The sequence below is a fragment of the Varanus komodoensis genome, unplaced genomic scaffold, assembly GCF_004798865.1.
Source record: "Varanus komodoensis strain SLA01 unplaced genomic scaffold, ASM479886v1 scaffold1, whole genome shotgun sequence".
Classification (NCBI taxonomy): domain Eukaryota; kingdom Metazoa; phylum Chordata; class Lepidosauria; order Squamata; family Varanidae; genus Varanus; species Varanus komodoensis.
In genome coordinates this window covers 121,453,685-121,480,295 of record NW_025335268.1, presented here as the reverse complement: position 1 = coordinate 121,480,295, position 26,611 = coordinate 121,453,685, and the positions used below count along the sequence as shown (strand labels likewise).

The window sequence follows — 26,611 nt, the reverse complement described above, 5'->3', positions numbered from 1 at the left end:
ATGGCGGTGCGTGGACGCGCGGCGGCGGTAGCAGCAGTAGCAATGGCTGCTGTGGATCGGCGGCTGCCGAGTCTCGACGACTTCGCGGGGCAGAGCTGGAGTGCCTGGGTGGAGAGGGCTGGGCCGCCCACTGCCGAGACAGGTGAGCGCGGCTGCCTCACTCGTTAAGCCGGAGGCGGCGGGGGGAAGCAGGGGACGCTCCGTCGCCGTTTCTTCTGCCGCCGCCGCCGCCGCGCTTCCTCCTCCACCCCTCCCTCACCCCTCCCGCCCCAAACAAAGGAGCCGCCGGGTCCTAGCGTCGCCGAGTTTCCTGCCTGATAGACTCTTCCTGCTGCTAAGCCAGGTTTCCTTATGATCTCCGGAGTCCTCTGATTGGATGCCCTCTTTCCAGCCTGATCTGACCTGCACCCAGATCGGGATCTTTGCCCCCTGTAGATTCTATGCATATTCCAGTCCCTGTGTGGTAACTCCGCCCTGCGTTGATCCCTTACCTCGTGAGCACCGTTAATTAAGCCAAATTCACGGGATCCCAATGACTTTTGATATCTTCTATATTTGACTATGCACTGTTATCTCTGGAAGGTGCTATACAAATGCTGCATTATCATCATCATCACCATCATTCCTAACGTCTGTTTCTTGACCTCACGTGATTCTTGGGTCCATGTTGTCTGCCTCCATTTCACCTGAGTGTTCTTTCTTTCTTGCCCCTGTGTGTTGACTTTTGCATTTTTTTTCCTGCAATAATGCACCCAGGAATCCATATTTTTTGAGATGCCATGGTGACACTTGTAGATCACAAGCCTACTTGATCTTTTGTAATTTTCTGAGTATCTTGAAACTCCTGAGCCATTTTGATCTTCTAGATGGCTTTTGAGCACTTTGCTTTGCTTTTCCTCAAATTCTTGTATTTGCCCATTAAACTCTAGGCACCTACATTCTCTCATTGGTCTTAATCTTTTAAAGGCTAGCAGTTTTTCCCCAACTAATTCTTTTAGAACACTCCATATTTTCTCTTCCCCCTCATTGGTGATGTACAAATTCCTCTTTTTCAAGTTGTTGCATTCTATCCATATCTTTGCCTAGCCGGTGAAACTGGTCCCTGCTCATCCATTTGCCTTGTGTACCTTGCTCTTTCTCCTCTGTCATATACACCAAGCTCCTTTTGCATGGTTGGCTTGGCCACTAATTTTCACACGCGTCAGAATTGCCTTTCCCCCCTACCCTTACATACTGATTCTCTTTGCTTCTTTCCCCCTGTGCTGTTTTGTCCCTTGCTCAGTTTGCCCTCCTTTACTAAGAGGGAGTTGTATATGCATTCATAAAGTGAGTGTAAGTATTTGCTCCTTGTGATGTTTGTCCTTGGAATCCCAGAAATCATTCAGGAGCACCTCCCTAGAATGTTTGACTTTCTCAAGTGCAGCCTGACAGCAGACTCCAGAAGGGGCGGTGAGACTCCATGGAGCTGTCCCTGGTGATGCTTTTTATATTGTTGAGCTTCTCCCTTCCCCCTCCATTATCTTCCCCTCGCACTTGATACAGTTAGTGCTTCTTATGTTTCCTGATCCACTTGCAGCTCCAGCAGAGTTTGCATAATGACTCCTGTGTTTTCAGGGATTTAGGTTGTAAATTTTCCCTGCAAATAGCTTCTTATTGCAGTCTAAATGGGCCGTTTTACCTATTTGTTGCTTGTAGATGTGAAATCCATAGCTGTCCCTGACGGGTTGCTATGTAGGATTATTGTGTGCCTGTGCATGTATGTTTAATCCTGCTAGGTTTTTGAAATTAACGATTCTATCAATACATTAAAAATGAATAAATGACTTTAGATTGCTGCCTTGTGTCTTCACACTGAAACAGTTGATGCATTGTAACAGGTACATCTTGTCTTTGTGAGGGCACCATGTGGTGTGAAATCTATTAGATGTAAGCAGAGTGTCATGTCATGCTTAAAGCAGGAGAGTCAGGACTTTGGGAACCAGCTCCACTACTCATGCTGTTAATTTTTAGTTAAATGAGCCCCTCGTGCCTCATTTCCTCCCTTTGTAGCATTTGACCTGCTTTGCCAGGAGTCTGAGGGCATTTCATGAGTATATGGGTGGTGCAAGGAAATGCCCAGGTAGAAGAAGCCTGAGAAAGATTAGTTCAGGTGTTTTATTTCTTGTATGCATTAGGTTAAGAGCTGCATTATTCTAAGCCACTGCTTACACACACATGCAGTGCAATAAGAAAAGGGTCCTGCTGTAATGAAACGCTTATAAATATTAACATGTTTCCAGGGCAAGCTATTCTGGTTGAGATCCTGACACGGGTGATAATTCACCATGAACAAGGGTTTAATTCCAGGAGCTGATATCCAGTGGTTTCTATTTAACTTGGAATTTAGGGATTCCATTTTGAAGTCCATCTTGGGGCATGTATATTTGAAGCTTTGTGTTTAGAACTGACAGAGTGGAGGCACTCATGTAAAAGGTACATAGAACGGAGAGTGAGGGAGCTGCCTCATCCCCCATCAAGCAAGTATACTCTCTGGTTCATGCAGATGTACATGTGTTTGCAAAATTCTGTTGGGTTAAGATTATTTGAATTCTGCCCTTGTAATGCCAAAAAAGAATTTTGAAGTAGTTGCTCAACAGGCAATGAGACAGAGAGCCACGTTTCCATCCTATGGCCATGTCTCTGTAATTTGCAAAGAAGTCTGTGGATGGTGCTGTGGAAGCCTGTCATTGTCTTCCAAACACCCCTTGATTGATACGGATTGGCAGAGCGATTCTGCTGAAGCAGCAGGCGGTGAGTCTGAGATTCAGCAAGTCCACTACTGTGTGTTTGCAGAAGCTCTGGAACATCTGCCATATTAACGGAGCTGATTCTTGGGGATCCTTGTTCTCTTGGTAACTTCCATAGCAGCTCCAGTGCTAGGGAAATTATTATAGCTAATTGACTCCCTGCTCTTCCAAGAAAGCTCAGTGGGTGACCTTGGACAAGTCACGCTCTTAGCCTAGCCCTTTTCATAGGGTTGTTGTGAGGATAAAAAGAGGATCACCTGCACCTACACTCCCTCCTAAGTGCATTTGCAGGAAGGGTAGGGCACAGAAGTAATCATTTTCATTCAGAGGTCAGTTTTAGGCATGCTGCATGTATCGTGTTGGGTAGTGGGGATTTGCAGGAAAAGCATCTCTTGAGCTGCAGATTTACTGTGTTTGTTGCCCTCTCTGCTGTGACATGAGGATAGATCTTTTCAGTGCTGGTTTGCAATGTATGCTGCATGATACTGTGTGGCAAGTTTGGGGAAGAAGTGATAAGTGTATGGGATTCAAACATCTTCTTCTTGTAAGCTCCTTTGAAGGGCAGGCTAAGGCACTTTAGGCTGCAGCCCTAGCCAGGCTTACGCCTTAGAGAATCTCATAGTGCACTCAGTGTGCAGTACTTCTAAGTAATCACGCTTGGGCATCGTGCAGTAGAAGGTGTGGGCAGGAGGAACGGATTCATCTTAATGTGTCAGGATGCCAGGGCTTCTCATTGACTTTGGATGATGCATTATTAGAGTTGCTGATAGGAACCATTTTTTATCTACTAGGATCTGAGCTGGAAGAAAGCAGTAGGAATGGGAGCAAGAAGCTGGATGCAATGACTCTGATTAAAGAAGGTAAGAACAGACCGGGCCATCCGGTTTGATCTGTGTTGTAGACCCCCTTGCTCTGAACTGACTGCTCTGTGTTTGTGGGTGCCTGCAGAAGGTGAGGCACAAGGGCAGCTGGGAGTATTGTGTCTGTCTGTCTGTCTGTCTGGGGTGCCAGTTGTTGCATTCTCACACAGCAGGCAGATTCCTCATTTCTACCAAAAAGAAGACCACTGTTTCTTTTGCCACTGCGACAAAATGGTGAGATGTCCACAGTGGTGCAGAATGACAGCTGTAGTGCAATCTGCTTCTTTAGGATGGTTAGCCACCCTTTTCCATGCCCTGCCATTGGTTCAGAGGGATAGGGCTGGAATGAATAGAACAGATGTGGGGGCAGACTCTCAGTGGCCTGATAGTGGCTACACAGTGGCTGATAGCAGTGGCAGAAGTTTCTCTTTGGCCGTTGGAGTCTCCCCTTTCATGGGCATGATGGTTCGTGTACTATCCTGTTTGAAAGTGCTAAGAGCTGTGCTCACTCAGAGCCTTGCCCATTTTTGGGGAGCAGTGAAAGACGCTCCCATAGTGAATTAAATTTGCCATGCTTCACGTTGAATAAATGGTATTTCCTTCAACACACAAATGGGCTTCATCATGCATCCTGACATGATTTTCTGTAGCTTTTTCTCAGTCCAGACACAAGATTTGAGCAGAGAATTTGGATAACCAAAATCTGTACAGTTTGCATGCATGTGCCTTCTTTGCTTCGAAAAGCTACTTGTTATTTTCTGTCTCCACAATTTCTAATAACTTGATGTCGGAAGGGTCCAAGCCAAAATGCCACTGGCCTTCCGTCACATCCTGCCCAAAGACCATCAGTGCATAGCTACCTTCTGGGTCACCCAGTGTGTCTCCAGTGGGGAAGCAGAGTGAAGCAGCCTTACACAGCTCTAGTTCCAGATGACTCACACAAATAAATCAAGCTGCAGGGGAGCACCCAAACATGTTGTGTCTATTCTGTACAGGAGGAATTCTTTCCTGACTTCAAATATGCCACTGGCAAAATGTCTTCACCGAGTCATCCCAAGGAAGTGCTGTCAGCTCCAAGATGAAATTGTCTTAGGCTGTGTATGCCTGTACTTTTAGTCCAGTGCTTGCCAGATGGCCTGGACTGCAACTTGCATCATTCCCAGCAACTTGCCATGATGGGAACTGTGGTGCAACTCACCTGAAGGGCACCAGGTGGGGAAGACTGCTGAATTCACACTCCCCTCTCTAATCTTTCTTGGTATTTAAGGGTTAGGAAAATTTGCCATAGTCACCATGTGATCATATTCACTCACAAGACCAGAAGGTTTTCCCTTGTTCCTTGTGTGGGTGTTCTTATGCAAGTCCTATGCTGTTGCAGATGGAAGTCCTTGTTCGTTGTGTGGGGGTCAGTGTATTTCCTAAATCACATTAGTAGCTCTATAAAATCTTCAAGTGGTCCCTTGTGCTTCCCTAGCAGAGCTTTTGCAAGTGTGAGGGACCATCTGTCCTTAGGTGGAGTTTTCAGATAAGTTTCTGCTGTCCTTTCCCCTTGCTTTTGTGCTTGCTTCTAACTGCTCAGGCCTTCAGACAGTGGAACCCCTTCCCCCGCCCCCCAACTCCTTGGTAGCTCTTTTCTCCTCCTACCCTGCAGCCTTGGGTCTTTTCATTGCTTCCAGCCTGTCTGTGTCTCTTTGTTTTTCTTTTCTGCCACCCCAGCTGTGCTAGGAGGTGGGGCTGCCTTCTGCCAAAGTTAGAAAGCTTAGGACAGCATGTGACAGCCTGGAGGATAAGTGATTGTTCTGGTATCCTGTTTGTTTATTAAAATGTTCCTCCATTTCTTGGGCCTGGCAGAAACATGGCTGTCTCTGAACCAGCTGTCTAGCTGTGGGAGACCACATCGGCCAGTGGCTGCTCCCTAATTTTGGCAGCCATTTGTGAAGAAGTGTGGAAAATAGTAACATGAAAAATAATGGTGTTCATCTCTGAGTATGTAGCTCAACGGCAGAGCATTGTTCTGCCAGTCAAGTGGCCCCCCAAAGCGGTGCTTTCTTAGCTTAGCAATAGAGAACATGTCCAGTATGTATAAGGGGTCCTGGATTCGACTTGCAGCATCTCTGGTTGAAGGTTCTCAGGTAGCCAATCAGGGCTGTCACCAGGCTCGTTATGTAACACCTGATGCCTTTACAGACAACAGCATTGATAAATACCATCGCCTTGCTCTTGTGTCCCTGCAAGGCAGGCAGCTTGGTCGCTTTCCCAGTGTACAGTTGGAAAACTGATTCTGAAGAATGTGAGAGCGGTTCTGTGCGACCAAATAATCATGACTGAAATACCAAACATGCTTCTCAGCCTCCGTGTTCCATCCTCTGTCCTTCTAAACTGTGCTGCCAACCTAGGCTGTACCTTTCATTTCATTTTTGTCCAAATAAATGGTTTTTTAAAAAAGAAAATTAAATTGTTTCTTAGCCTAAAGAACTGACACGGTTACACAGGACTCTTCCCAGGGCATGCTCTCATCATTCACATCTCTTGTCCTTTCAGACATGTCTATCTTTGGTCACTGCCCAGCTCATGATGAGTTCTACCTGGTGGTGTGTAACCACTGTGGCCAAGTGGTTAAACCTCAAGCCTTTCAGAAGCACTGCGGTAAGCTAGGCAGCCAACTTGTCAATTGAATGTCTGTAGCCTCTCAGGGAGAGCTGTGAGAAAGGGCTGCTTGCTGCTGCTGCCTGAGGCACCAACCTGTTGGAGGGACCTGTGTGACAGGCCCATTTTTTGTGGCTTCCTCCCCAAAACGGGGGGAAGGTGGCCTTCCCTTCAATCTCTTCTTCTGCAGGGAGTGAGGAAGCTGCTGGGAAAGCAGCAGCTGGCAAAACAAAAGGCCAGTTCTGGTCATGTCAGGCTCATTTTTGATCTGTGTTTTGCTATTCATGTTTTGGGAATGAATGGAACAAGGGAAACAGCTAGAAAATGGCCGAGGCCACGCACCTGGGTAATCTCTGAAAGGCAAGGCCCGTGGACAGTGGCTGCATGCATCTCAATAAGAGAGAGAGGTCATAGCAGGGTGGTAAAGCACATGCTTTTTACGAAGTCCCCAAGGTGATTGTCTACGTAAAGCAGGGATGGAGATATGTGAGGTCTTCCACATGTTGGAGGACTGCAGCTCCATCAGCCCTCACCAGCATAGCCAGGGACAATGAGTGGTAGGCACTGCAGTCCAGCAAGCACATATTTCCCCATCTCTGAGTTAAAGGATGTCTGATAGAAAAGTTGGCAAAAGGTGGTTTCCAGCCTTTTATTTTAGTGGGTGTACTTGAAATAAGGCTAATGTTGCACACAAACCAAAGACTTCTGCCTGAGAGCCACTGCCATCAAGAGTAAACGTTTCTGGTCTAGATGAACTGGTGGTCTAATCTAGACCTCTTTCTCCCCCAGGTTTTCCTCTCGGACCTTACAAAGGCAACTGCTACATTCAGCCATTTTCTAGCTGCTTGTTGTCATGCTTTCTCAAAATATGGGGAAGGAGAGCTAATGTAGGAAATCTCCTTTAGTGATCATAAGCTGGTAATGGATCTGCATCCAAACTTTATCTTACGGCCTGATTCCCTTTGGGGATGTGGTCATTTTACTGGGATTTTCAAAAGTCCCCTCACCTGCCATCTGAAAAGATTACCAAGCAGAAATGAGAGGAATGGAGGGGCTTGGGTTGGGCTGCTTTTCTAAGTTGCCATCTGGCTATTTGGCAAAGATATGCAAGGAGGGTAGCAGGGAGACCTCATGGTTTCAGGGCATGGTCTGAAGGTGCATGATGTGGCGGACTTGCTGAAGTGAAACAGGTCGGAATCTGATCAGACCCTGGATGGGGACATAATGTGCACCAGTTTGGATTCCATCATAGCAGAAAGTTGGGATATAAATATGTTGTTGTTTATGTTACGGATCTGCAAGGCTTCCTCTGGGTTTTATGACTCATGCTTTTAGGAACTAAGTAGTCATGCACAAACATGGCTGATGGTGGCAGCAGCTGTGTGTAAATAGGTTCCAGCTGGTCCTGCCAACCCTACACATCTACCCCAGTACCTGGCTGCAAACAGGAAGCGGGGTTTAAGTGGAAAGGTGGTAGAGGAGAGGGAGGGGCGGCTCCTCTGCTCTCTTCTAGTTTTGGGGCAGGTCTTGGAGGATGTGCTTTGGATGCCACTTACTACAGTGCAATGCTGTGCGGCCAAAAGGCTGTGTCCAAAACTCTGTAGCTTGGCAAATTGGGAGAGCTTGATGTCATGTCTGTGGAATTGGAAAGACCTAATTTCTGTTCTGAAAGCTACGACTATCTTTAGCTAAGTAGATTCCAGTGGAAATTGGGCATTGATGTGAAATATGTTCACAAGGTGAGACTCCTGGAATGTTAGACATGAACTCTAGTCTGCGTGCGTGTTGGAGGGAATCTTAGATCTGGGTTTTAAAAGTATCTAAATACATGACCATAAACCCCAGACTCCTCACTTGATTATAATGCAAAAATTGGGTGTTTGCACAATTTGTTTCGACAGGGCTAATACACTATGTTCCAGAAGTTCAGTTTAGATTTGGGATGTGGGATGGGTGGGCAGGCCTGACCAGGCAGTCTGTTAGAATTTCTTGCTGATTTCAATATTCTTGCCCCTGAGTATGTGTCAATTTGCAATATTTTGTCTATGACTGAAGAAGGAGGATTGGGAGTCGCAGAACATTTGTGGGCAGCGGGCATGTAGATATGGAATGATAAGGACTGGTGATGGAATGGAAAATAGACTTAAAGAAAAAATACCACACCCTGATTACTCGGTTGCTATTGGAATTAGTTTTGAACTCCAGGCCATTCCCTGAAGTTAGCAGTGTGGCTGTAACCTCAGAGGTTCTTTCTTTGGCTAGCCAATGCTGAGCTTTTTTTGGTTAACGGGATCTTTAACTCCCACTTAGAGAGACGGCATGGACCTCTCAGCAAGCTCTATGGCCGGGTGCAGACCTCCTCAAACTTACAGAAGTGCCATGCAGCAGTCAATGGGCGATCTCTTGCCGGTGGGGGCCATGGATCCACCAAGTCCTGGCGTGAGAAATCCCAGAGCTCCTTCACTCAAGCTCAGCACACACCAGATCGAACAGACAAGATGCCGAAGGACAACCTCTGGTATGAGGGGTTTGGGTTTGCTGTCAAGGGATTTTTCTGGACAGCTCAACAAATCCTTTTTGGACCGGAGGGAATATTTTCTTTCCACCCCACACACTTTTGGGAAGCATTCCAGCTATATTCTGACTGGTTGGAATGGAGAAAAGAATGGGAAAAGTAATCCTGCAACCCAGAAAAAGTTGCTATTTTTCTAGATAAGGGATTGCAGATATGTTTTACACTTTTCTTTTTCTTTTTGTTCTCACTGTAGAAAGATAAGTGCTAAATTTACCTCTAGGTTGTTACAGACCTAGGAATGGTTAGGGTATTTTTTTCAAGATGGTTTTATACTTTTTATTTATTTTAATGGTCCCAAGTGCCATGGATAGATGTTGTTATTATGAGGAGGGGGTTAAGTATGATTTTAAATTGTTGATATATTATTTGATTCCTTGATTTATTTTTTAGAAGTGTGTCCTACTTTTCCTCTTTCAAGGTGGATTACAGCCACAGTAGAGATCACAGCAGTGAATTGCAAGAAATTAACCTTTAAACATTTTTAAAAATAGATAAGGAAAACAAATGGATTCCATCATAATAGAGTGCTCAATGGTTTTATGACCTCTTCCTATTAGTCACTTCACCCCTTCCATGTTGTAGATGAAACTAGGGAAAATAGTAAGTGAACATACTAATTCATTTAAAGGCCAAGGTTAGAGTCTGCTATTGCAATGATTTCTAGAGTCACATGAAGAACTGATGGATGACATCCACTCCTGATCTAGCTACTACTGGGACATACTTATTGAGGTATTATTGAAGAACAATCTGAAAGCACTTGAAAAGTTGCTTTCTTCACCCTGACCTACTGCTGATGGCTGAAGATGAGATGGGAGCTTGTTGTTGTTCAGCACTGGGAGGATGTGTAGGCTGTAGCTGTTAAGGTCTTCCACTTTTTCCAGTTTCTTGACTACATGTGGAACCTCAGGCCTGAAGGCCGAATCTGGTTATTCCAAAGCCTTCCCTTTCCTCCAGCCACCAAGAATTTGACAGTTTATAAGTTTTGTGCATTTTCCCCACTCAGAGCTTTTGACAAAGCCCCTCAGAAAAGATTCTTGAGCAAACTTAGCAGTCACAGAGTAAGAGAGGAAGTCTCCTTATGGTTCAGTAATTGGATAAAGAACTGAAAGGAGATAGTAGGAATAAATAGTAAATTATCCCAATGGAAGGGTGTAAACAGTGGGGACCCACAGGGATCACTACTAGGACCGATGCTATTCAGCTTATTCATAAATGACCTGGAATTAAGGGTGAGCAGTGAAGTGGCCAAGTTTGCAAATAACACCAAAGCACCTAGAGCAGTTACAACAAAAAGGGATTGTAAGGAGTTTGCAAAGTTTCTTTCCAAACTGGGAGAATATACAACAAAATGGCAAATGAGGTTCAGTGTGAACAAGTGTAAGGTAATGCACATTGGGGCAAAAAGTCCCAACTTCAAGTGTTGGCTGACGGGATGCCAACTAGGAATGAGAGATCAAGAAAAGGGTCTTAGAGTCGTGGTGGACAGCTTGATAAAAATGTCAGCCGAGCGCACAGCTGCTGTGAAAAAGGCAGACTCTACACATAATTAAACAAGGAATTGAAAATAAAACTGCTAAGATTGTACTTCCCTTATACAAAGCTATGACGCAGTCACACTTGGAACACTTTGTACAATTCTGGTCACTGCACCTAAAGAACAATATTGTAGAGTTGGAAAAAAAGTGCTAAGAAGGCTAACTATTTTAAGGCTTTGAAAATGCACGAGTAAGAAGAGATACAACAGAAGTGTACAGAATTATGCATAGTGTGGAGAATGTAGATAGGGAGAATTTTTATCCCTTGTTCTTAATAGTATAGCCCAGGGTCATCTATTGCAGCTGAATGGTGGGAGATGCATAGCAGATAAAAAGAAGTACTTTTGCACACTGCACTAACTATGGAATTTAATTCAACAAGATGGCCACCAATGAGAGGATATCACTATCACTATATTGCATTTATATCCTGCTTATTTCCTCTTGTGAAGGACCCAAGGTGGCTTACATAGCTCTATTTTACCCTTAAAACAACTACCCTATGAGGTGGGTTAGTCTGAGAGTCTGTGATTGGCTGAAAATCACCCAGTGAACTTCGAGGCTGAGTGGGGACTTGAACCCAGGTCTCCCAGGGACCCAGTACAGCACTCTAAGCACTATACACACTGTCTTTAAAATAGGTTTGGCTAAAGTCATGGCTACTAGTCGAGATGGCGTTATGCTACATCGGCAACATATGCCTCTATACACCAGTTGATGAGGATCATGGGTGAGAGGGTGCTGTTACACTCATGTCTGCTTGTGTGTTCCTGTGAGCAGCTGGTTGGCCACTGTGATTCTTAATCTGATCTAGCAGAGTTCCTTCTATTGTTAAATTTCTCTCCTAAGCCTTTGGGGGTACCTTTGGCAAAACTTGAAGCATTGCCCTAACCTCCTCTTAGGGTTAGGGATCTTTGGACACTGTTCACAAAACTGTCCAAGGTATGCCTCTGTTGGCAAAGGTGTCCAGGTGCCTTCCTCTAAAAATCTGGATGTACTAAAACCCAGCCTAGTAGAGAGACAAGATTATAACCCTTGATCAAAGAGGTCACGGTTTCTGACTTTTTGCTTCTTTTATCCCTTAGCTTGTTTGTGCCTGTTGTTAACTTAGAGAAGATCTCCAGCCTTTCAAAGTCAGATGGAGATGGAATCAAAGCGCCCCCAAAGCCTTCCATCTCCACCATCTCCAGGCAGTCCTTTGCCAGCTCAAAAGAGATTTTGGGCAAGCCCTCCGTAGTGGCATCACCAAAAGAGGCCCTGACATCAGCCAAGGCAGGCAGCTCCATTATACCTGCAGATGGCCTGAGCAGGAAACTGGAGAATGCTTCGACCTTGGGAGAGAAGGAGGCTGTTGCTGTGAAATCTCTGAAAAAGATGCCACGTGAGTCTTATCTTTCTTCCTATATATCACTAGGGGCAGTGGAGTGGGTAGGCAAACAATTAGGGGCGCAATGGCTTTATTCCAGCCTTCTCCAACCTGGTGCCCTACAGAAGTCTTGGACTACAACTTGCATCATTCCCCGCCAGCATTGCCATTTGTTTATCCTGCAGTCCAACACACCTGGATTGATTTTTTTCCCCTCTATTTCATAATGGTGCCTTCCCAGCATTTTCTTTCATGAACTCTGATTTGGTAGTATATTTGCCACCCTATCTGAGGCATCAAGATAAAATATTACCTGTAGCTTTGGAGCGATTGAATTCCACAATGTGTCAAACTGTCTCTAGACTTCTTGTTGCTGGACCCTTTTGGTAAGCCTGCCATGTTGGGTAAGGCAAAGTTGGATGGAACCCCTGTGCTATCTGGTACTTCCTTGGCAGTATAGAATGAGGAGAGGCTGGGGGACAGCCAAGCTGTTAGATAGTCTCTTCCCAGGTGTGTTTACCTGCTTTCTCATGGGCACCCTTTATAAAGGGGAAGCAGCTGTATAGGAGAGTCAGCCGTACTGAGACATTAAGCCATAAACAGAAGTGGATTCAAGGGGCCGTAGAAATGGTCTGCTACTTCAAGCTCACTTGAGCTAGAGTGGCAAGCAAGGGTGTCCTGGCATCTTTTTGCTTCAGTCTTCCCAAAATAATCATCTTCTCAGCACAATAAACTCTATCCTGGTCACAGTTAGACTGTGCAGTAATACACAACAAAATGTTGCAAGACAAGACATATTGTTATACAAAATTAATTGCTCAGTTCATTTCTGTAAGTTTGTTCAGCACATTTCTGCTCCTTTGACTGCAAGAACTAGGGTTTCTGGGTGTAGAATTTTTCCAAAGGGCCTGCCTGAATGGAAGGGAAGCAGAAGCCCTGGGAATGAAACTGCCTGTGAAAATTCCATATTCCCTTCTGCATCTCCTTTTGTGTTTTTCCACACAGGGAAAGAATGTGACTTAAACAGGCAGTGTGGGGTGGTGAACCCTGAAACCAAGAAGGTTTGCACTCGGTTACTGACCTGCAAGGTACAGTGCTGCTTTGGACATGTTGCTTGAAGAAACTGGGGAGGAAAAGGGGAAGGCCAAGAGAGTTGTGCGATACCGCAAAGAGAACTCCCCTGCTTCTGCTTTCCATTTCTCTTTCACCAGCCCTGAATGGTAGCCTGGCATATGAAAATTAACCCATCCCTGTTTTCCTCCCTGCCAGCAAATGCTTCATCTTCTCAATAGTAAAGGGGAGCATCATCCATCACTGTTAGGTGCATTTTGTGGGTGTGTCTGTGGATCTCAAGCATGTGGGGGGCGGGGGGCGGCAGGGGCTTTCTGTATAGTTACTGAAATTTACTTCAGTTCCAGGGGGTGATGTTGACTTACCTGATCTCCTACTCTCCAATGTTTGGGGTTCCAAATGTTTTTCCCTAGCCTGGTGTTTTCCAGATATGGTTGGACTCCAAATTCCATCAGCCACAGCTGATTCAAACATGGCAAAGCCAAAGTCTCAATTTGAATAACAGAATGTATAACCAAGCCCAACACAATTTCTATGGCACCATTTAGGATAGTTTCACCTTGTGCTTTGCCTGCAAGTAAAGCATCCTTTTTGATAAAAAACTTTTCTCCATCTTTTAGCAATGTCAGTTCTATTCCAGGTGCACCTGTTTTTCAAATCCCATTTGATGTTCATGCAAGTAGTTATTTTCTGTCTCACTCTTCACCCAACAATTGTTTGACTACCAGCCACCCAGATTTATCAAAATGATCACTAATTGAAAGTGTTGCAGTCTTCTCAAGGGGCTGTACCCTTCTTGTTTTCACATGGAGAATTCCCTAATAGGAAGGCCCCGCCATGTGAACATAGCATTGCCTCTCGGAGCTTGCCTTCTCATAAAGCAACTTGAAAATGAACTTCCTCCCTGAGGAAGTTAGCAGGTATATGTGAGCAGGTCTTGTAAAGTCTTGAGCAGGGCAGTGGTGAGCATATTTGCTGGACGATGCATGTGACCCGTCTCTCCTGCTTGTGCCCCAGATCCATTCTGTACACCAGCGTCGCGAGGTGCAAGGGCGTGCAAAGGACTTCGATGTCTTGGTGGCTGAACTCAAGGCCAGTGCCAGGAAAGGGGAGTCCCCCAAAGATAAGAGCCCAGTGAGGAAGGAGGTGGCCTGCGAACGACTCCCACAGGACTCCTCTTCATTGTCACAGACAGCACTGGTCCTGCCCAATGCTTCTCCCTGCCGCATAAAGCAACCCTATGCTCACTGTGCACTTTCCAGGTAACGAGGAAATTGAGCATGTCCTCTTGACTTAAGGCTGCTTGGGTGGGCACTTCAGATGTTCTGGGCCTCCAGTTGCTACCGGCCATAGCCAGCATAGCCAGTGGTGTGGCATGATTGGAGTTGTAGGCCATCTGCCCTCTCCCAAAATGAGTGTGTATATATTGTGTATGTGTACTTTTATATAGATATAAAATGTTCTAGTAGTGGATCCAAAATTATTTCTGCAACAGGGTTGAGGACATTCTGTCCTTGGTTCACACAACCCCATTGTGGACCTCTGTTGTTTTTAGGTTTCGGGTTTCCTCCGAGAGTGACCCGGACGACCTGCCTACCACCTCTAGCGAAGTCGACCGCCGGTTCTACTCTTTCCCAGTGCCCAAGAGTGCTGGCTGGGTTTCGAGTGAAGAGAGTGAAGATGAAGTCATGGAGGAATCCCGCAAGCTAGACTGCCATTATGCAACACGGTCGCCACACCCCCAGGCAGTAAGTGGCAGGCTGGCACCTGTGGAAGCGTTCCCCAACCCAGTGCCTTCTCATTGTGTTGAACTGCAGATGCCATCATCCCCAGCCAGCCTGGCCATTAGAGGGCAGTGAGCTGCGGAGACTTGGTGTGATATCCTTATGGTGAGGTGTGTGCCCCAAAATGTTGCAAGAGGAGTGCTGTGGGGAGTGGAATACAGGACCCCTGAGCACAGGAAGCCACTGTATATTGTGTCAGTCCATTGGACGTTTAGCCGCACATTTTATACCCTGGTAGCCACTCTTCAAGGTTCCAGGAAGAAGCCCTCACTCTCCCTTTAAGTGGATATACCAGGGAACGAGCCTGCAGCCTTGTGTGTGCAACCCATATACTCTCCTATTAGCCCACAGGTTAGATTCAGACCAAGCAAGTTGCCCCTTGAAATCAGGTGCAACTAGCTTAGTCTGCTTTCTACTCTCAAAAGTTATTGATAACTTTTGCAGTCTTCTGTGTTAGCTGCTTTCCATCTGCATCCCTATCAGACTGCAGGACACACACTTTGCATGATGAATTCCTAACACTTTCATCTTCCTCCCACCCCTGCTCCCTCCCCCCAAAAATATACCCCAGTTCTGCACTTTTGGAAGCAGGTTGGTAAGCCCAGGATGTTATGTGTTCAGTCGAAGGCTAGATCGATTCTGCTCTGCGCTCAGTTCCATGCTGGAGAGACATCTCAGTTCACACATGTGGAAGTAAGTTATCCTGGGGGAATGCAGATCAAATTATGAGATCAACTGGCATGTGTTAATGCCCTTGCGCACACTTGCATGCAGGCATGTTTGTGTGTACTGGCAAATCACTGCATTATCTGTGTGTCTGAAGACCTGTTTCCCGGATCACAAAACAGCATGGTCTCAAGTGCATGTTGACACAAACAGAGGTGTAGCAGCACCTGGCCCTACTCTGTGCTACAGTGCGTGCTTGTCCAGCAGGGAGGAAGTGAACTCCAGCAGTGAGAAGCAATTGTGCATGCGTTGCACTACCCACTGGTTTTGTAACAAGAGGTAACGGCTGCTTTCTCTTGGACATAGTGATCATTTCAGTTTTGAAAGAGGGCTTTCTAAGGTCTGTAAATGTTCCCCAAAAGAAAACATTGTTCGTGCCTGCGCCCTGCCCCTTTCAGCTGCTTCAGTGCAAATTTCTTCAGGCTGGCAGTGTGATCAGGGAACAAACCATTGAAATGATCCCAACAGCCAAAGCCAGCTCAGAGAAGAGGGATACCACGTTGCAAATACTTTTGCCCCATTTGCAGTTTCCCTCCACCCGAAGTCACAAATGGTACATGTCAAAATGGACAACAGGTGTTTTTTTTATTGCCACCAAATTTCGCAGGGTGGTGGTGGCAGCTGTGGAGAGGTCCATGGGGAAGATGGCTCCAGCCCTCTCAGAGTTGCCCACCACTGCTCTAAGCAGTGGCAGGAGAACTCAGACTGTAATGCACAAGTGGGAGCCAAACAGAGATATTGTTTGGAAACAGATGGCATCTATCCTGGAGAAAATACCACAAAGATATAATGTGTGCCCATATTCCAGGAGAATTTCTCTTTTTTTCCTAACATTTCAGAACAATTACTAAGGCTACAGACCTTTGATCACTTACCTGAAAATTTTGATTTGTTATATTTATGACTGGCCTTTTCCTCCATGACACTGCCAGAATCCCTGGAAACTCCAGCTGTGTAACTTAATCCCATGTTTAAGACACCCAATTACTGAAGTTCTTTGGGTGGTGCACAAATTACAATACGCACAATACAAGATGACCATAGAGCAATGAGAATAAAGCTGGTCAGATAAAAGGAATCTGAAACCACCAACAGCACAGAATAAAATTATACAAAAAGGCATCTAAAAGCACTGGAAACAAAACAGCAAGAGCAGCAGAAAGTCCAGTTCCTAAAATGCCTGTTAACATGGAAAGGTCTCCATCTGGTGCCAAAAAGACCTTCTCTTCAACAGAGGTGGTATCTGGAGAACATATTTTGATCCCCGGCAGCCATTCAGGTCAACTGCACATTTATTCGGGGTGGGGCGGAGAGGAGTCTAGGAAGGCCCCAACAGATAGATCGTACACATACTTACTCAGAAGTGAGTTTGTGTAAGATCACAGCCTTTTTGTGCTTATCTGTTGAGCTCAGTAGGACTTACTCCAAGGTAAGTATGCCTGGGATTTGCAGTTGAATGCATTGCTTTAATTAATGACTTGTAGAAATACCTGTAAAATTACATGCGAATCCTAGGTAGGCACATGTTTAACATTTCTCTCACAAAAGGGGCAGAAGGTGCTCTTGAGCTCTGCCTCTGCAGCTTGGTCTTCGCCCGCTCCTTCAGTGGGCCTTTCAGCCCACGCTTCTTTGCTGGGGCTTTCAGCCTCTCTTTCTCCAGTAGGTGGCACTGGACTCCAGGGTTTGATGGTGCCTCCTTCAGGGAGAGGAACGAGCATCAGAACAAAGGGAAGGCAAACACCCAGAGGCTGGCTGAGAGGATAAGGAGGCTGGGGGGTGAGGTGGGGTGTATTTTCACTCCTCTTTGTAAAGGTGTTTGGAACCTGATCCCAAACTAGAGCAAAGGAAACAATGGCTTTGGTTCTCACAGTTGTGGAGGGGGAGTGGGAGGCCAGATTCATTCCTTAATGCTTTCTTCCCCCTTTATTGCCCAACCAGAAGGATCCCTCCAGCTGCCGATCACCAGATGGTCTCCACGCCACCCCCTGTGCTCCCCTCAGGCTTCTCCAGCACTTCTCCGAATTGCAGCTCCTCGCTGGTGTGCAGCCTCCCAGGCAGGGCTTCTGTGTCCTGCGCGGTGTCAGCACTGGCAGCTTCCCGGGACAGTCGGAGCCACCACAGCCCGAACTATGCCATGGGCTCTCCCCATGTGGCAGCCGCCTGCAGCCAGTCAGACTGCCTGGGGGGGAGCCAGTCCATCACCTCCCCGCTTCCAGCCAACACCCCTTCACCTTCGTTCAGCAGGTTACCTTTGTCCAAGGCCAGCAAGTCTTCCAGAGCCAAGGAGGGGGCCAGCAACCTGGAGCCAGAGGCCCTGGCTCGGAAGCGCAAGCAGTCCCCCGGCACTCCTGCTAGTCCACCGTACAAACAGACCTGCTTCCTGGATCTTGGCAAGAGCAAGGCAGCTGGCTGCCCAGGCTCCCACCCCTCTGCTAAGGCCAAGCCATCTGTGATGTCCTCCTCTGCGCTTTCCCTCAACGGAACCATCTCTGCAGGTGCCAGGATCAAGCGGGCCAGCCACGCGGACTGCAGGGCTCCCAGCCATGTCCCAGTCAAAGCTTCCCAGCTGGAGAACAGGAGCTCCTCGCTGAATGGGCCAAAAGCACTGCAGGCCAACTGCATCTCTGATGAGGAGGCCAAGAGACGCAAGAATACAGCCACCTATTGCAGGCCGGTGAAGGCCAAACACTCTCCTTCACCTTCTTCTTCTTCATCTGATTTGGGCAGCTCTGTCAGAAGGAAGAAGCCGGTGGTCTCCTTGGGCTTTGAGGAGAAGCAGAACACAGTGAAGGTATGTTGTCGTCTTAGGCTCCTCAGCATGTTGCAAACCTTTTCCTCCCTTGTATAGGTGGTTTCTTCTCCCTTTGGCCACAGTGTCTGTTCTGACATCACAAGATGAGCCAGTTCTTAACTACGACCTTTTGCAACATAACATATGCTGCCCCCCAGATCTAATAAAATAAAACAAGATTTACATCACCACACACAGATCCCTTCCCACCAATGCTGTATAGCCTGTCTGAGGAGTTCTAGACAGTGTGCAAGTAGCTTTCAAAAACTGTCGATTGTAATTGTTTGACTATGGTGTTTTGCTAGATGTGCTTGCTTTTCTTGCCTTTTTTGCAAAGTAAAGCATTAAAAAAAGAAAGATGCCATGACAATTCTGCATAATTCTCACGAATTTCTAAAACTGCTTGCTTTTTATTAGGTTCATAAGCTTTAGTCAATGCTTTGTTCTACTGACACTTGAATTGGTTAATGTGTGAGGGCAATTTTCATCCGTGGGTCAGAGAGCTAAGGACACAGGTGAGTGGGGGCAGATATTTGCCCTCCCAGAATGCCCTCTGCACTCCTTCCTTGTGCTTGCCCTAATGCCCCTGTCAAAGCAGCTGGCACAGTCCTTTCCAAGCTGGTTGCAAGGGGTGGGGAGGGGAGGGGGATCACAGCTGCCCAGCTCTGAAGTTGGTGCTGCTTCTCACCTCCAGGGTGAGAATCTGAAGCATCCTGTGGCCCTCTGGACACAGTCTGTGGGACCCAGGACCACTACCTGAGAGTTGATGCTTTCGTGGGACTAATATTAAAAAAGCCCAAGGTAGACTATGACACATACACTCTTGCATGTTTGCAGAGGTGGGGAAAGAGAAGTACTTATCAGCTGCTGTTCCCACCTTTCTCTTTCTGGTTCTTCAGTCTTAAAGAGCAATGAGCCCGTGGTAAGGACTCCGTCCTTTTTCTTGGCAGAGGTTCTGTGCCTGTGAGAGCTGTATAACAGGCATAAATTCAGAAACAGATTTTTCCTGGCCTGAAGGTGCAGTCATAGGAAAATAGCTTCACCTGCTGCATATCTTCCATAAAGCAGCTGTTAAACATAGATTCTCAGCAGGGGAAAGATAGCAATCTTAGCTAAAGAATCTTTTCTGGTGGAAGAGCAGCAATATTTAAGCTGCAGCTATGTTAATTATGTTAAAGACTGTCAGGTTTTGCTCCGAGGGAACAGTTTGCACAAATCCTCATAAATAAAACTGAGGGGAGGGGATTGCATGATGTAGATTAGAAGCAAACTCAAGAATGATTATAGACCCTATTTCTGTCTCCAATATCAGTCGGGTCCCACGATGAGGAGGAGGCGAAGCAAAATTGTCTCATCAGCAAAGCTTAGTTGAGGCAAATGAGGTTTGACAGTATTAATAACTGAATGGAACTGTTATCAGGGTAAATTTAGGATGTTTCCCTGTTCACAGTGCTTGCAGCCATGAAGGAGCGAGAATGGGAACAGTAACATGTGATATTTGTTTAAAATATTTCTGTGTCACCTAGCAATAAAAAAGCAAGCTCTCCACGGTATCCAACACATTTTGGTGTTAACATGGCGTGTCATAATGTTGCTCTTAGTAATTCCTGTGAGAAGGGGTGTGCCTCTGTGCTCTATTGTGGTGCTATCAAATGTCAAATCTTCTTTATAAGTACTGCAGTGAAAAATGCCCGATCTGCATAGTGATGTGGAAGAGACAATTGTGATTAATGGATAACAACCGTGCATCTGGCTCTGAACCAATACCATTATTAACTCCATGTTAGTGACTTTTTATTTTGGAGAAGCGATTCGGTGTTAAATGAAACAAGACATTTAAACAATATCCAGCAGTGATGTTCTGCCTTGACTTGCACGTACGGAGGGCCTGTACAATCTGTAGCACTGAATTTCTAGAGCTGGAGCAGGGAAGGGGGCTTGTCTAGTTCAGCCTCCTCTCTGTGCAGGTTGCAGCAACAACATTACTACGGTTGACCTTCCAGCCTCTCCTTAAGTACTTCCAGTGGAGAGCCCGGCATGCCGCCTGTTTTACTAGTAGGAAATGTCTTCTAAGGCTTAACTGAAATCCAATTCCCTACCATTTCCACCCACCATTGCTTCCAGTCTATTCCGTTAGAGCAACAGAGAAGAAGTCTGCTCCCTTTTCTGGGCGCCGGTTGGAAGATTGTTATCTTATCCCCTTAATCTTCTTTTCTCTAAGCTAAACCTACCCTGTCATAGGACTTCATTTCCAGATGCCTCACCATCCGGTTTGCCTGTCCCTGGAAGTGCCCTCTCTCTCTAATCTGGCATCCAAGCGCAGTCTGCCCTGCACAAAAGAGGGTACAACTGTTACTGTATATTATGTGCCTGCTCATCTGTATGGCTAAACTGGGTAGAAGGATACATGGATGCATGTGTCAGCCTCGTCCCTCCATGCCCCTGCGCACCTGGCTTCCCCCCATGCCCACATGCATCTGGCTTCTGCATTGACTTCACACTGAGTGCAAAGATCTGAAGACAGCCATTTAAGTTTCCCTCTGTGTGGAATCCAAGTGTGTAGAACTTTGGGGCAGGGTTCTGTGTGTGCCCTGGAATCACATCCCCCTACTCTACATGAAGGCAAGTTCACAACTGAATAGGGCTCATTAATTCCTGTTATCTGGACACAATGCTTCTGTTAAGGCCACCAAGGGTTGCATTAGCTTTTTTAGCAGCCAGATCATATTGCTGGCTCATATTCTGCTTATTATCCATTAAGACACATATATCCATTTCTCTCGTACTGCTGTTGAGCCAGGTCTTCCCAGCTTATGTGCTGCCTTCACTTTGGGGCCTCTTTCTGTACATAAAATAACCATACAATTATATTTGTAGAATTTCATCTTGTTGCTTTTGGCCCATGTTCCAGGTTGTCAAGATAATTTAGAATCTTGATTCTGTCTTCTGCAGTATTAGCTTTTATTACCAGCTTTGTGTCATCTGTAAAGTGATAAGTTTCTTTCCACTCCCTCACCCAAGTCATTAATCAATATGTTGAACATTGCAGGGCCTAGGAGAATGTTCTGCAGGACTCCACCAAAGCTCTCTCTCCAGTTTGATGCCGAGCTATTTACTGGGTACAGTTGCTCAATTGGTACTTAACAGTAGTAGTGTCTACCCCACATTTTGCCATCTTGTTAGCAAGAGCATCATGGGAGACTATGTTAGATGCTTAGTGAATTCAAGATATACTCTATCCACAGTATTTCCCTAATCTACTGGTTAGTAACTCTACTCAAAAAGGAAATTATGTTGCTCTAGCCCAACTTACTATTGATAAACACTTGTTGGCTCCTAGTAACCAACATATTCTTACATGTTCTCAACATAGTACTTACAGGCTAACTGCTCAATACTCTCTTCTACGATTTTGCAAGTATTGATGTCAAATAGATCTGTAGTTTCCCACATGTCCTCTCTGCCTGTGTGTGGATCTAGAAAACTTTTGCCCATTTTCAGCCTTCTAACACCTTACCCTTTCTCTGGATTACTGTCAGCAACTTTGATATAATGTCTGCAGCCTTCTTCAACATACTAGGATGTAATTCATGTGACCATGGAGACTTGAACGCATTTGAAGCATCTCAGTGTTTTCAGACACTCTCCTTACCTATCTTGGATTGGAAGTACATCATATAATTTGTTCCACATTTCTCATGTCACACACAGTTTCCTGCATGGGAGAAGGCTAAGGCAAAATAATTGAGTAGTTCCTTCATCTTCTCCCTACTGCTCATTAATACTTCACCATCTTTCCCAGGAGCAGACCAACCCCTTCCTCCTCCTCTTTGCTTATAGCATCCCTTACAATCTTCAGCTCATTCTGGTTCTTAGCCTTCATTACACTCTTGTACTCGTATATGTCCCTCTTTCCTTCTCTCTTGTCTGTCGTTTTTAAGTGTCAGTTCATCAGAGAGCTTCCTGTGCTACCACAATAACTTCTTTAGATGTCTCCAATTTTGCTAACTTCTCATTGGAATCGTTAGCAATTGTGCCTTCAATTTTTTACTTTTCAGATTCTTCCATCCCTCTTGAACACTTTTCTCCTTCAGAATTTCTTGTTGTGGTATCCTACCCAATTTTTGTTTGTTTTCTTTAAAATGAGCCTTCCTTAAAGTTCAGGACATATATCTGACAGTGTTCACCTCCCTTATTACAATAAATTCCAAGATGACACAACCACATTCAAGATTCCTGCCACTTTCTCTTTATCAATCACAATTAAATCCATGATAGCAAATCTCTTTGTTCCATCCTTGACCTTCCTCCTTCTAAGAGATGAAGTTGTCAGCAAGGCAACTTACTAACTTACGGGGTGTTCCATTCCTAGCAGTTAGGCCCTCCTAATTTTGTGTCTTATCACACCAAGTCACAGTGATACCCATCAGATTGCACTTACTTTTCCATAGCAGGGTTTTAGATTCATCCTGTTTGTTTTCCATATTCCATGCATTAATATATATATACACATGAGAAACCACGGGTATTGCACTTTCCTTGTTTCCCTGCTGTATTTCTCTGGGAGATCCAGGTACACCTCCACTGTTCTGCTTCCTCCTTTGTCATACATGTTTTTGTGATTAATACATGGCTCAGTACCTAGTTTTGGGCTTTGGCTCCCTCTGACATAATGAGCTTACTTGCCTGTCTCGATTTGCTCTCTTTCCAACTCTGGGGAGAGTGCTCCTGAGAATATGCAGATGAGACCAAGCATTTCTGGAAATGCACAACCACTTCGGAGCACTAGGGAGCTGTTCTTGTGTGAGAACGGTGGTGTGCAGAAACATGAGGCTGGACCAAAAGAGCTGCACAAGGACAGCTGCTCATAGTGATTGCATGGGAGCAAGAATAAACCATGCCACTAGTGGAGGGGCTGAGAAAAGCCAACCAGCTGGATTCAGCCTGGGTGCCACCGGTTCCCCTCCCGATTTGCATCCAGCAGCAGTATGAGCTTTCATATCTAATTCTTGTCTCTTCTTATACTTGTTGCCTCTGATTTATTTACTTTGATAGATTTGTAAGCTGCTCTTCTATCACTCATATTCAAACTGGCTATCTTCCCAAGTGTTAAGAAGTGGGAACTGTGCTTTTAAGTAATCAAGGATTTAGAGTTTGTATCTGCCAATACAGAAAGGGCGTTTTAGAGTATATTCTGACCACTTTGAAATAGTCTTGCATTTCTGTGTGCTCATTATACTTGTCGTAGAAGTATGTGCTACGTCAGAGCACTGCTGCTGTTGTGATCAGGGATCACATGACAAAAAAAAAAGTCATTCCAGATGTTGTCAGGAGCAGGGTTTCAACCACTGATCTGTGCTTTAGGTGTGCAACCAAATCAGAGGAAGTGGTGAGTTCAGGATTATCATCTCAGGACAACACATCTTTTCTACACCTTGAGGATTTTTAAAAATTAGATATATATTCTACTTTATTTCTTATGAACTCAAAGTGGCTTACACCATTCTTTTCCTCCTGCTCTAAGTCTTGTCCCCACAACAGAAAGAATCCAGAGGAGCAACAAAATGATTCAGGGTTTGGAAACACTGCCCTATGAGAAGAGACCGCGAAAACTAGGCATGTTCACCCTTGAGAAGACTGAGAGGGAACATGGTATCAGTACCTCAAAAGCTGTCAGAGAGGAAGATCAAGATCTCTTCTCACTGATACCAGAATATAGGACATGGAATAATCGTGTCAAGTTGCAACAACTCAGGTTAAGGCTAAATATCAGGAAAAGTTTCCTCACTGTTAGAGCAATGCGACAGTGGAACCAATTGCCTAGAGAGGCGGTGGGTTCTCCCACACTAGAGACATTCAAAAAGAAACTGGACCATCCTCTGAATGGGATGGTGTAACTTGGTGTCCTGTAACAGCAGGGGGTGGGACCTGATGGCCTTTTTGGCCCTTTTTAGCTCTACTATTCTATGAACAACAACCCTTTGAGTTAGGTTGGGCTGAGGGTCTGTGACTGGCCCAAAGTCACCCAGTGGCCAAGTGGGGACTAGAATCCAGGTCATTTGAATCCCGGCCTCACACTCTTAACCACTACACCATGCTGGCCTTCTTGTTGAGGACGTTGAGATGCCTTCCTAAACTGCTGCATTTAAATTGAGATCGCCTGCATTTTTTGGATCATTCCCATCTAGTTTGGTGTCTCTTTCCAAGCTGAGTAATAGTCAATAATTAATCAGATCTGTTGGTGTCACCCCTGTGATTCCAGTTGTCAAATTTTCCTGCAGTGACTTGATGAAAAAGCTACATGGAAATTATTCATAGTAACTTATGAAGGGGCTCTCCATGGATCACTGTGTACCTCTAAAGCAAAGCAGCGCATCTTACAGGCAAAAACATCTGGAGGCTTACATCTCCAGATGATATGTGGAGGACGATTGCCTAGCGACAGTGACACATGCATTGGTTACTTCCCGGTTGGATTTCTGTAACGCGCTCTACGTGGGGCTGCCCTTGAAGACAGTCCGGGTACTTCAGATGGTGCAGCCAGGTTGCCGACGGGGACTGGGCGTTATTCTCATATAACCCCAGTCCTCTACCAGCTTCACTGGCTTCCCGTCGAAGTCCGGGCTCAATTCAAGGTGCTGGTTATTACCTATAAAGCCCTTAACGGCTTGGGACCTGGATACTTGAAGGAACGCCTGCTTCCGTATTTGCCCTCCCGCCCCTTGAGATCGGCAGCAGAGGCCCTCCTCTGGGAGCCTTCTGTGAGAGACATCAGGAAGCAAAGTACCCGGAGGAGGGCTTTCTCTGTGGTGGCGCCCCGCCTGTGGAATGCACTCCCCAGAGAGGTCCACCTGGCACCATCGTTATTTGTTTTTTCGGCGCCAGGCTAAGACCTTTTTATTTCAACATTATTTTAATAACTTTTAATATTAGCTATATATGTTTTAATCTGCAGCCAGGGTGGATCTGGAATTTATTTGTATTAAGTTTTATTCTATTCTTCTTGTTTATTTATGTAAGCTGTCCTGAGGCTCTGTGAAAGGACGACATATAAATATTCTAAATAAATAAATAAAATCTCCCATTGGCTTTAACCAGAACAGGCACTGGTGCGGGATGGTCAGAGTTATGCACCAAAACAACCAGAGGGCTACAAGTTGTTGAAGGCCTCTTGAAAGAAGAGCAGCAGGGGGCTATACCTTACCTTTCATGGGATGGCCTCATCACTTTACTCTGTGAAGGGTGGTTTGTGGGAGGGTGCAGCTTTCAAATACTCCTATGAGAACTTCCATGCATCTAACTTGCCATTATAAATCTTTGTTTGCATGATCCTATGCAATCTTATGCCAAGTATTATCTCAGATTAATTAAAAAGTTGCCATGTAAAATCCTTATTAAGTGACCAATATGGCTGTGTGTTCTTCTGTTGTTGCAAATAAGAAGTGGTTGCAGCATTGACTGTAGTAAACATTTCTTTCAGTGAATGGTGCTACGTAAGTTGTCATCTCTTGCACTGACACCTTGTTCTCTCTTCTTTTACAGTCAAAAGCGCATTAACAGCAAGTGCCTGCATTCTGCAGAAGGAGCCAACAGTCTGAGAACTCTACCCCTAGGCCCAGTTCAAAGCCTCTTTGCTTTTTATAACTTTATAGTATTTTTTTAAAGAAAAAAACCCCTCTAAAATACCTCAAGTCTCCTGGTGTTCTTTTTCTGCTTATTTGTTTTAAAGGTGGGGTGGGGAAGAAAAGAGAAAAAATCCCCAGCTGGTGAATTTGGTTGCAGATGGAAGAGTCAGAAGCCACCCTGTAATGACCTTGGGTTGATCTTTGAAAATACTTTTGGAGAGAGAGAAAGAGAGTGTGTGTGTTTTAAAGGGTGTGTGTGTCTTCCATGGGATGCGGAGAAGGAGAGCCAAATACAGGCAGTCCCTGACTTACAAATGAGTTCAGATTCTGAGAAAATGGAAATTCATCTTTAAGTTTTGTAAGGGATAATGTATAGTCAGTCCTCTATATTCATGGGGGTTAGGTGTGCAGGACCCCTGCAAAAGTGGAAAAACCATGAACATTTCTTCCTCTTCCCACCCAAACTCACCAGAGCTGTCTCTTCGCAGCAAGGAAATGTGGAGAGATTTCCCTTTCTGAATGGACGGGGCGAGAAGACTTTGAAGGCGTCCCTCTCTCTCCTTTTGCTTCCTCTCTATGGTGATGCTTTGGAGGCCCTCTTTTCCCTTTTGCTTCCTCACTCACTATGATGATGATGATGATTTTCTGCAGCAATATTTAGAAATTAATACGCTTTATGGCAGTTCATTCATAAGAATGGGTTGTCCATAATGTGGACTTTTTAAGTTGGGGGCTGCCTGTACTGAAGAGCTTTGTGAGGTGATACCAGCCCCCTTACACATTTAGGAGCAAGAGTGTTAGTGGAGATTGGCACTTACTGTGTGGTGGTTTCCCACTTAACTG

The 26,611-nt window shown here is 45.5% G+C and overlaps 1 protein-coding gene across 2 annotated transcripts; it reads left to right on the top strand.

The window, feature by feature from the left end:
* ATXN7L2 (ataxin 7 like 2) lies at positions 1-25,828 on the top strand. Of its 2 annotated transcripts, XM_044443423.1 has the most exons (11): positions 1-142; positions 3,578-3,646; positions 6,188-6,292; positions 8,603-8,810; positions 11,491-11,786; positions 12,777-12,859; positions 13,860-14,104; positions 14,398-14,590; positions 15,198-15,319; positions 17,291-18,143; positions 25,686-25,828. In XM_044443423.1, the coding sequence occupies exons 1-11, from the start codon at positions 1-3 to the stop codon at positions 25,698-25,700; spliced, it is 2,331 nt and encodes a 776-aa protein (XP_044299358.1). In that variant the 3' UTR covers positions 25,701-25,828. The 2 variants fall into 2 exon arrangements, with proteins under 2 accessions (XP_044299358.1, XP_044299365.1); XM_044443430.1 differs by lacking the exon at positions 6,188-6,292 and having other exon boundaries at positions 3-142.
* Positions 25,829-26,611: the final 783 nt, after the last annotated feature.